The 11283-nt window shown below is 42.4% G+C and overlaps 1 protein-coding gene across 7 annotated transcripts in view; it reads right to left on the bottom strand.

Moving 5' to 3' along the window:
- Positions 1-972: 972 nt before the first annotated feature.
- The window catches only part of REPS2 (RALBP1 associated Eps domain containing 2), a 221226-nt gene continuing 210915 nt past the window's right edge, over positions 973-11283 (bottom strand). For all 7 annotated transcript variants that reach the window (XM_043570309.1, XM_043570303.1, XM_043570305.1 and 4 more), the window contains one exon: positions 973-6488. In XM_043570309.1, the coding sequence (XP_043426244.1) occupies positions 6420-6488 (69 nt within the window). In that variant the 3' untranslated portion in view covers positions 973-6419. The remainder of the gene's footprint in view (positions 6489-11283) is intronic.

Below are 11283 nucleotides of genomic sequence, written 5' to 3'. Positions count from 1 at the left end.
GATTCAATTGTTCTCCAGTGTAAGTTCCCTAAAGATGAGGATATCGCCAGTCCGGGGACCACATTTTGGGAACCACTTGCCTAGATGATCTCAGATGTCTTTTATCTCTAAAGTGAGGGACACAGTGATTTTCACCAGTGCTTGGAAAAGGCCAGGGTCAGGTGACCTCCAGTGTCCAAGCTTATGAGCCAAATCATGGATGATTTTTTTGCAGTTTTTTTGGTATTTAGAACTCATAGATTAGAAATATCCCATGTGTAGCCCACCATTTGCATTCACAAAGCAGAATAAAACTCCCAGCTGATAGGACAATGGTAGACTCCTAAAATTATTCAAATTTTATTTCATTTCATTATTTTGAGAGACAGTGCACGTGCACACAAACAGGGGAGGGGCAGAGAGAGAGGGAGAGAGAGAATCTCCAGAAGGCACCATGCTGTCAGCGCAGAGCCCAGCTTGGGGCTTGATCTCTCAATCCGGGAGATCATGACCTGAGCTTTAATCGAGTCAGGCACTTAACCAACTGAGCCACCCAGGTGCCCCAAATGATTCAAATCCTGAAGGTAAGAAACTGCCACTGGGATGCCAGATTACTGGGTCGGGCTTTCAAGCCCACTCTCCTTGACCTCTCCCCCACTTCACCCCTACTCTAGCTAAGGATAGGATGCTGGGAACATTTTCGAACAAAAAGAATACTGACAGGATGAAGCAAATAACCTGGGCCCCACATTAAGCCAAGTTTTCAATGCAGGAGATCTTTAAAATGCACTGTGAGTTAGGCAAGATAGCCCATGATCACCCAGTGTTCACCGTGTCCAGATATTTAAGGACCTAGCTCAGATCACCAGGAGGTAAAAATAATCAAATCTCAGACTTGATTGGGAAGACCTCCAACTCTTTTCCCACAGCACTTCCATTAAATGCACAAAACCAAATGCAGGCCACAATACATCGACACCAAGACTCCATAAAAACACTTAGTTATCGTACATTTATTTTTAACATAGCACCCCAGTTTCACATCATGTACATTTTCCAAAGTTGGAGATTTTTAACCTACTATGTTCTTCACAGACTTTCCAACAAGTGTGAAAAAGAGGCAGTAAGGTTAGTTTGAGTCTACAAGTCACAATCCAAATATAGGTTATCCTATATTTATTTATGCTTAAGACCAATATACTTTATGTTCCCAAGGCCTAGCAAATGAACAAAACTCTGGCTAAGTAAATTGCTAACACAACTTGTTAGCACATTATCATGAGGAGACAGAAGGCATCAAATATATATATACTCTGCTGTTACTCATTTTACTGTTCAATGTACCTGCAGTGACAAAATACACACTCTTACTCTCGAGGTTAAAATAGACCATCAGCTCATTCTCTCTCCCGGCCCACTGTCGTGAAGACTAACACGGCTCTTCCTGTCTCTGGCTTTCTGGAACATATCTGTGCTGAAGACAAACAGAATGGCAGAATGCCGAAGAAAAGGGAACGCCCAGTTCCCAAGATGGGTACAGTTGAAGCCCTCACACAAGCTGCCTTAAAACAAAATGAAAACAACAGAACTCGGCTGATCCAATCGCCATGCGATGGGGCTCTTGCATCAGCTGCACCATTCTGAGGGCAGAGCTCCAGAGCTCCGGGAAGGGCCTTTAGGGTCCAGTCCTGTCAGGCAACGGAGTACTGGAGTAGGCCGGAACTGGCCCCTGAATTTCCCAAGTGTCGAACTTGCCCTCAAATTCCAATTCAAGCCCTCTTAAAAGTCCCCGTCCTCTGGTCTCCAGAGTCATGAGCCCATTTTCTCCAGCTTCCCACAGCCGTGAACTTAGCTTAGAGCAAGACAGGAAAACTCACAAAACACAAAAACACTTTCCCATTATTAAGAACAGAGCAAGGTTTCTGTAAGTAGAACAAGTCCTCTCAACCAAAACCCCGCGATGCCTTTTAGAAAAGTTTCTTTCGTCATCATGTATGTCGGCAAATGCAGAAAATAACTATATAAGCCTAACAGGAGCCATGTGCCTGGGATGTCTTGCTCGCATAACACACTGGCTGTTCCAGGGAGCACTTGTAAGGCAACCTCTGAAGGCCGATCTTGGAGGAGGGCAGTAGCCCCCGGACTGACTATGCGCGGCTTTTGAAGTCCGGTCCCCCACGTCTGTTCTTTTGCTCTTGGAGGGGTCGCAAAACTAGATGCATTTCTCATTGCAAACAAGCAAAGCAGGGTGGCTCATAGAGCAAGACTCACATGCACACTGCCGCCCATGGCCGAGCCGCTGGTACTGGGGAGCAGTAGCCCTTAGCCTGTGCCTAAAGACAAGATGCCGCCTCGGAATTCCAAAAACCCAAATCCCCACCCCTTACTAGGGAACTTGAACCACATCAAGTCATGATGCAAAAAAAGAACATAATAAAACACCCATAGCTAACGTGTAAATTCAAAAGATCCTTGGAAATCGGAGTTTTAAAAGAGTACACTTAAAAGGGAGTAAGCCGGTTGGAAAGGGAAACCAAAGTCACCTCTGCTCTACTTAACGAGAGGAGAAAAAGACCTTTCAACTGATACTACATTCTGTTCACATTCATAATGTTCAAACCACAACCTACTTGTCAATAATATGGGAAGATCTGGTCACTCTGATATTTGAAATTCTTTTTTTTTCATACTTTTAAAATCACATTCCTTTGGTGATGTCTAGTCAGGAGGTGTGACTGAAGTTTGTTTTGAACAAATGTTTTTAGCTGTTAGGTGTTATACTGTAACTGAGACCTTTCCAACTACTGCTTAGGAGAAGACTTTTGTAAATGCCTGTCTTAATTGCAAGAAAAACATCCGTTCCAGGTTATTTTCTTATTGATCTTCTGAGTGCACATCTCTTATTACCATGGTTGTGAGATCGTTTAAGAAACAAATTATCATTTATAAACAGACTATAGAATCAAGTCACATATGAAGAGTGCTTTATGATAGTTCAGACATTGGTAGGAAATCAGAGGACAATTTGTGTTTTTTACTACTCCCCCTAAAATATGCTGAAATCGAACATTTGCAACCCACGTAACCGAAGATACAGCGAAGAAAACTGTAACTTACTACATATTGAATTCATTTCAATCGCGGTAGTCTATTTTAAAAACAAACTCCCATAAGGAATACAGGAATGGAATCCATTCAAAGCAACAGCTGTCAAAAGTTCTGCCAAGAAACTCAGAGTAATTTATTGCATCATGAAAGGTGAGGTGTTCAGAAGAATAAATAGTTCAATCATACTCTTTGCCTTCAAATTTTATTTTTTGCTTCAATCTAAGAGGAATATCTAGATCTAAAACTCACTGAAACGTGTTTTCATACTTTAAAACTTACTAAGTAAATAAAAGTAAATAAAATTCAACATGGTAAATAGAAGAAACCCTTCTAATCTATTTTTAGTATTGCTAGAGGCTGGAGGACTTGACTTAGAATCCCTAAGATCAGCTGGCATCCCAGCTCTGCCACTAGTTACCTCCTTCTATGGATTCTTGGGCTAGAAAGTGTGGCTTCCCCAAGAGCAAACTGCAGGAGACGGGTCCAAGTCCTCTCCGCTCGGACATCCCATTCTCCAATGAGAGTAAAATGGGCTTCCAGCCAAGATGTCTCCTCTCCCGATCAGGCCCGAAGCACCTCTCTAATATTTATAAAGCGGTTAGATCTGTCCAACTAAAGCGAATCCAAGTATCTGCCTTGATCACAACATGCACTTCCATTCCAGATATCCACCTTCTGCTTTGGCTTCATATCTAATGGACAGGGAGGGGGCAAAAGCAGTAGGCCACATACAAGGCACATGAGGGTACCTGGAAGCCTGCTGTCAATTCCTGCTGCGCTTCCCGCTTTGGGGCACCAGGACCCTATGGAGGAGGACCACTCAACAAGCAGCTTATTAAACCTCCACGGACGGGGGGCAACACCGAACTTCTGTCCGTTGAATTCTGCCCAACGAGCAGGTCTAATTTGGGAGTGGTTTTATAGAAGAGGGCTAACGGTGACTTCACCAACTCAGCCTTCCTACAAGTCACATTAAAGGCTCACAGGAACATTAACAGGAGTTATAGTCCTACATTAAAAGTGCATATCCTAAGAAAACAGAGGAACAGAAGATGAGCACTAGTCAGGTAATCATAATAGTGTGTACTTGTTTTCTCTTTTAAAATCCACTTCTGAGCAACTAATAAACTGTGGTCACTGTTAAGTGCAGTCAAGAAAGCTGGGCATAGACATTACTGATGTGGGCTTTAATGCGGCGCTCATCTTAAAATACGGGTGATGCTATGTGACTCGTGGGGCTTTAACTGTCCAACGCGAGTTTGTTCCTTTAATGAAAACCAAGCCAAGTAAACAAAACCCGAACATCCTAATTTGTCTCACTGTGGCATGGACTGATTAGGGAAAAACATCTCAATATTTCTTAAATGTAGAATAGTGACTAACATTCTTTCATTTGTGTGCCTGCTCAATGGCTATGCGGCGCTATCTCGAGTGAGTGTGTATGTCCCGGAAGATTATGAGATGAAGTGCCAATGTCAGTCTTTCCTGGATGGAACATAACAAACGGTAATCATGCTGTCAAATGTGTGCAACGAGGACACTTGATAAAATTCCTTACAGCCCCCAGGTCTCAGAACATGGGAAAGGAGGTTATCTAAAAAATTTGCACCGCCCATTTATAATCTTAGGAAGGGTTTTAAATGACTCCAAACCCCTCCCCGAGGGGCAGAAAAGGCAACCAAAAGGGAAGGAAAGGGAGAACAGAGAAACAGTTCAAGTTTTTTGATTTTCAAAATCAAATCAATTCCAAATCATCCTTTAATACACACAGAATAGAACCACCAACTTATTTTTCTTCGGGAAAACATCATCTGTTTGAGCCTTTCTCTTCTGTTATTAAGCTATTGATAAAGCTGGCAAGTAAAATAAGGAAGCATTAAATAAACACCCACTTATTCTAAGAGCCGTCAACCTACTGAAACCGGAGGCTTGATCCCACATACCGCAAACCCATCCTAAAGCACTTCAGAAAGGACCGTAGGCACACCCCACCCGTCTACTCTAAGAATGGGTAAATTAGTAAAATGCACAAGAGACGGTATTTCTTATAATCAGTCTCTCAAAGTGATGTTAAAGGAGGCATGCCCTGACCCCTGTGAGGGTCGATCGATTCCCACTTTGAACTTGAGCTTTCAGGAGGAGCAGGTGATCAAAGTTTCTACAGCATGCTGGCTTCTGCAATTTGAGCTCATGGTTTTACATCACACATGCTGGAGTCAGCTGGGCTCCGCAATCACTTCCCCAGGGTGCACTTCACACAGAACGAACAGTTGTATCCCCAGAGTGAAGATGGGGTTTCTTTCATTATTTCTTTGTACTCAATACAATCACAATTCAGGTTAAAATAACAGGGACAGAAATAACTCCCAGAGTTGTTGGAGTGCTGGTAACAACCAGTTCCCCTTATTCCCCAGGTTGAATACCTGGGTTCAAGCAACAAATATTTATCAGTCCAAACAATCTCTTCAGCCTTTTGCATCTGACGGGCGGTTTCCAAATACATGCATTTACAGGTATGTTATCCCATGCAGGATAAAAGTAGAGATCTGGCAACTATTTGTTCAATTTAAGCGGGTGAGGCAGTTAAAAAAGCAGATTGCTCTTGCACAAAAATTTACATGAAAGGACCGAGTTCTGTGAGCTGATGGCCTGGCTGGGCCAAGTTAAATAGATCACTGACAAAACTTCCACTTTACAGAGGTGCAAAGACCCAATAAATCTCTGCCATCCAACGGAAAACAATAGTTATGTATTATTTATAGCTAGATATAATGTCAAAATGGCACTAAGAAGCAGTTTTGGCATATGGTGGCAGAGGGCACAGCGCCAGTCTAAATCTGATGCTCTTGTTTTAGTTTTTGTTTTTATTATCATCATGCCAAAGACTATCCAGTTGGAATCCCAATTACTCAGGAAACCAACCTACTGTATGTGATATACATACAAAAATAAAACAAGCATCCTGAAGGTACTAGGTTATGAGGTTTTATACAAATCATAAATTCTTTAAATAAATAATGCTCTAACTTGTTTTCATTTGCTAGAAGATTGGTTTTTGGTAAGGAGAAACATCTAACAACTTGAGGAAGTATTTAAGAATGTGAGATAAATTCCACTGATAATTACAATTTCAAGTGTGATAACTGGTTGTATTTTTTCCACCAGAGTAAAAGGTACAAGTGAACTACAAGAGAAAAGGAAATATGGATTATATTCTGCCGCTCACAGCTTTTCACACAGTCTTGGACATCTATGACAAGTAGTTGGGTTGAAACATTCAAAGGAAAGATCTTGGCAGAAAAAGTCGCCCACTGTTACTTGAATCTTGGGGATTACAACACAGTGACTGGACGAAGTTGTTCCAATTGGTTTTCCAATGCAATCCGTTCTTGATGAACCTCCTGATTTGTACAAAACAGAGAGAAGAAAACAAAAAGCAAAGGGGTCATTTCCTGGGTTCATCCCTACTTCATCAGATATTAAACAGAAACTCATAAGTGGACCCCAAAACACTGAAGTCCCACATGACTCAAGGACAAGTAGACTGTAAGGCATCATATTTAAAGCTGGTGATAAGACCAAGGCGGCTTCACAATTTGTCATCTCTCAACTCCCTTCTGAAGATGAGGAAGTGAAATTGACTGACACCACCCCCGCCTTAATCTCACCAGCAGTTTTAATAGGATTAGTGACTGGCAGAAGATGATGTTAAAAATCAACAGACAGACTGGGAGAGAGCAGAAAAGCAAAAGCAGACTGCTACTACTGAGAGGGAAGCCAGCAGGACTCAATTTCTAGCTTCAATCTCTCATTCCTAATCCAGCACCACACTCCACAGGTCTGACGGATGAGCAAATGCACTGACTATCTGCCAAAATCTCATCTTGGCTCCTGCACAAAATACAACTTAAGGTGTGACTGCATGGCTAATGGCAGGGAGAAAGAAAGAGAGGATCATCCATCTGCTATTTGGGAATTCAAACTTTCAGCCCTAAAACAGATTTATTGGCAGGAAGAGAGGGGGACACGTAAAGGCATTCTTAAGTACAATCAGTCGAGATGGGAAAGACCTCTGTATAAAGGCTCAATTCTGAGATGCCCCAGAAGAACCAACATATTAACAGTCCAAACAGAACTCAACAAGCGTTTGTTCACCCTCCCCTCCTACCCAGCCATCCAACAGTTCTTTGAGTATCTATCTACTATGGGCCAGATTCTGCTCTAGGTATGATAGTACCAGCAAAGAACAAGACAGATCAGACCAATGCCCTCACAGGGCTTGCACTCAAATGGCTAGAGAAAGACAATAAAGAACAAGATACCTTCAAAAGGAAAGAAATAAGATGACGTAATAGAGGAATCTGGAAGAAAGGTGGAGTGGGTGGTCAGGAAAGGCTTCACAGAGGTGACGCTATCTGACCAGAGACTTGAATGAACTGAGGGGTGAGCCATATGAAGACATGGGGGAAGGATCCTTAGGGAGACAAAATGGCAACTATAAAGGCCCCAAAGTGGGGCGGGACAAGCTTGCTGTGTTCGGTAACAGAAAGGCCTGTGTGACCAGAGGAGAGGGAGCAAGGAAGGCACTGGCAGGAGCTGTAGTCTGAGAGTTAGGCAGAGACCTTGTGGACAGAGTAAAGAGCGTGGACATCATTCACAGTACAGGGGGATAGCACTGTGGGTTTTGAACCAGGGAATGCATGTGGCTTAACTTAGAATTCAAAATATTCACTCCGGCTACTGTGTAGATAGTGGATTGGACAGCAGGGCAAAAGCACAGGCAGGGAGTAGTTGCAAGGTTACTGCATGGACCGAGGTGAGAAATGAAATGGCTTTGATCAGGGTAGCAGCCATAAAGATGGGGAAAACTGGATGAATTCTGGATACATTTTGAATTTAGAACTGATAGGACTTGCTGATAATGTAGGAAAGAAGGAAAGGGATTTGGGATTGAGCAAGTGGGTAGCTAGCAGTGGTATTAATTGAGAACAAGATTAGATGAGAAATCAGCATTTCAAAGGGAAGGTTGGGAAGGAAGCGTCTGACATGTGTACTGGATGTATTAAGAGAGAATGGTGAGTAAGCAGTTGTGATAGTACGTCCAGGGACCAGAGGTAAGAGAAGGAGAGCTGGAGACATAAATTTAGGATCACCAGCCCATGGATGATCTTCAAAGCCTTGAGACTATATAATACTATCTAGCAAAAGAATACAGACAGGTTGAAGGTAAAGATGCAACTGAACACACATACCACACTCATTCCCTACTGGAACCCCACCAAGACAATAAAAAGAAGTTTTTGAAGTCACAGACGCACGCACAAGAACAAGTGATACAAATAAAATTTGTAAGCTGGAAGGCCAACAGATGACTTAGCAAATCCAAGAAAAATAAATGTGGGCATTCCACGGCTGCATGGTGGGGTCCTTCCATAAGGTGACCCAAACACCCCTCTGTTCAAGGGATTCTGCATCTGTAAACTGAGTCAGTCCAGAATGGACTGAGAGGCTGGGACTAAAGCTCCATTTTGATGATTCTTCAGATTTCTGTTCACTAGGGCTGGTACGTTTCCACTCCTACAAATCAAGTACAGAAAACTGAAATGCAAGCTAAGCATAGGCACAAAACAAGAAGCAACCTGATTTTACAAAGAAGAATCCCTGAAAGACTCAAACTGGCAGCACCAGATTCCTGCGTAGGTTCAAGTGAAGGGAGGAGGAGGACCGCCTATGTAAGTGCTGGTTCCAAGTCTGCTTCGCAAACAGTTAGCTCCCTACAGCGTTCCAGCTACCAGGCCACAACCTTAAGATTTATTTCTTGCAAAGGGACAACATAAGGCCTCTTGACTAGCAGTACAAAGACCCAGTTGAGGACAAGATACTGGACTGGAACTAGGGAGAATAAATGAATGAATATCCAGGATACAGAGACCCAGAGCCCTCTCTCTCCAATGAACCAAGTCTTTCCCTCCATGTAGGAGACCAGAAAAAGTCTCTTCTCTGGAAACTCCAATCAGATTAAACAGAAAAAGACAATGATACTGCCTTAGGAGGCTCCCCAACTATGCAGCCCAACCAGACTGAAGACTGAAGCTCAAAGTTGACAAGCCTCACAACATGCTATGTGTTTCCAGTGAGCATTTTCATCCTCCTCCTAAATACAAGCAAAGGACCATCAGATACTGAAGGAAAGCATCTAATGAGAAATAGCTACTAAAACAGAAAAGCAAGTATTCAGGAAGAAGAAAACTACTACCATTAATAGAAGATATTACAATAATGAAATGAAAATAGGATACCTTTATTTTTTTTTAACATTTATTTTTGAGAGACAGAGTGAAAGCAGAGGAGGGGCAGAGAGAGAGGGAGACACAGAATCCAAAGCAGGCTCCAGGCTCTGAGCTGTTGGCACAGAGCCCAGTGCAGGGCTTGAACCCACGAACCCCACGAACTGTGAGATCATAACCAGAGTAAAGTCGGACGCTTAACCAAGTGAGCCAGCCAGGTGCCCCAAGAATAGGATACCTTTAAAGAGACAGAGTACAAAAACTGAACTCTTGTTATTAAACAACAGACTGAATATTTAAAATTAAGTAAGTTTCCAGAAATGGACAAAGAGACAAAAATAAATAAGAACAGAAAGAAAACAGATGAGAAAATATGAGAAAATTAGAGGACCAAGCTAAGAGTTCCAATGTCTGAAAAACACCAGCAAGTGAGAAGAGAGAAAACGGACAGGGGAGTGGGATGAAAACACATGGAGGAAATGTGCAACAATAACAAAAACCAAGAAAACTCCCAGAACTGAAGAATATGGGTTTCCAAATCAAAAGGGCTTACCGAGTACAGAGAACAAGTAGACAAAAATCATCTACACTTTCAAAGCAAAGTAAGAGGAGAGAAAAACAGCAAATAAAACACAAAACAAAAACAAGGTCACATACAAAGATTCATAAAACAGAGTGAAGTCTGACATTTTAAAAAATTATTTTTTATTACATGGTAAAAGTGACTTTTTTAGTGTACAGTTCTATAAATTTCAACACATGTATGTATTAGTGTAACTACCACCACAAACAGGGTACGTTACAGTTCCAACCAGAAAGCTCCCTGGTACTACTCCCTTATCTATAAACCCTCACCTTCATGCACAACCCCTGGCAACTACCAGTCTGTTTCCCAGCACCTATGGTTTTGTCTTTTCAAGAATGTCAAATACAAGGTAACAAGCAGTGTATAACCTTGACACTGGCTTGTCTCACTCAGCATAATGTCTGAGCTTCACCCAACTTGTGGTGTGTGTCACTACTTTTTAATGCTGAGTACTACTTCGTTGTATGAATGTACCACACTTGATGCATTCATCCTTTGAAGTACATCTGGGCTGTTTCCAGGTTTGGGCCATCACATAAAACTGTTATGAACATTCGTGTACAGATTTTTGAGTGAACACAAGTTTTCAGTTCATTAAGGTGGATACCCAAGAGTAGAACTGTTGGGTCACATGGTCGGTGTATATATAACTTCATAAGAAACCTCCAAGGGTGCCTGGGTGGCTCAGTCGGTTAAGCATCTAACTTGGTTATGATCTCGCGGTTCGTGGTTCGTGAGCTCGAGCCCTATATCAGGCTCTGCACTGACAACTCAGAGTCTGGAGCTTGCTTTGAATTCTGTGTCTCCCTCTCTCTCTGCCCTTCCCCCACTTGTTCGCTCACTCTCTCTCAAAAATAAAAAAACATAAAAAAAAAAAAAAGAGGGGCGCCTGGGTGGCGCAGTCGGTTAAGCATCCGACTTCAGCCAGGTCACGATCTCGCGGTCCGTGAGTTCGAGCCCCGCGTCAGGCTCTGGGCTGATGGCTCAGAGCCTGGAGCCTGTTTCCGATTCTGTGTCTCCCTCTCTCTCTGCCCCTCCCCCATTCATGCTCTGTCTCTCTCTGTCCCCAAAAATGAATAAAAAACGTTGAAAAAAAAATTTAAAAAAAAGAAAAAGAAAAAGAAACTGCCAAATGATTTTTCAGAGTAGGGTACCATTTTGCATTCCCACCAGTGCATGAGAGTCCCAGTTGCCAGCACTTGGTATTGTCATGATTTTCTGTTTTAGCGATTCTAATATGTGTGTAGTGGTATGTGATCATGGTTTCAATTAGCGTTTCCCTACAGATAATGACACTGAGTATCTTCTCATATGTTTATCTGC

This window comes from Prionailurus bengalensis, chromosome X (assembly GCF_016509475.1).
Source record: "Prionailurus bengalensis isolate Pbe53 chromosome X, Fcat_Pben_1.1_paternal_pri, whole genome shotgun sequence".
Taxonomy (NCBI): domain Eukaryota; kingdom Metazoa; phylum Chordata; class Mammalia; order Carnivora; family Felidae; genus Prionailurus; species Prionailurus bengalensis.
Note: the sequence above shows the minus strand (reverse complement) of the source record. Positions and strands in the feature narration are given on the sequence as shown.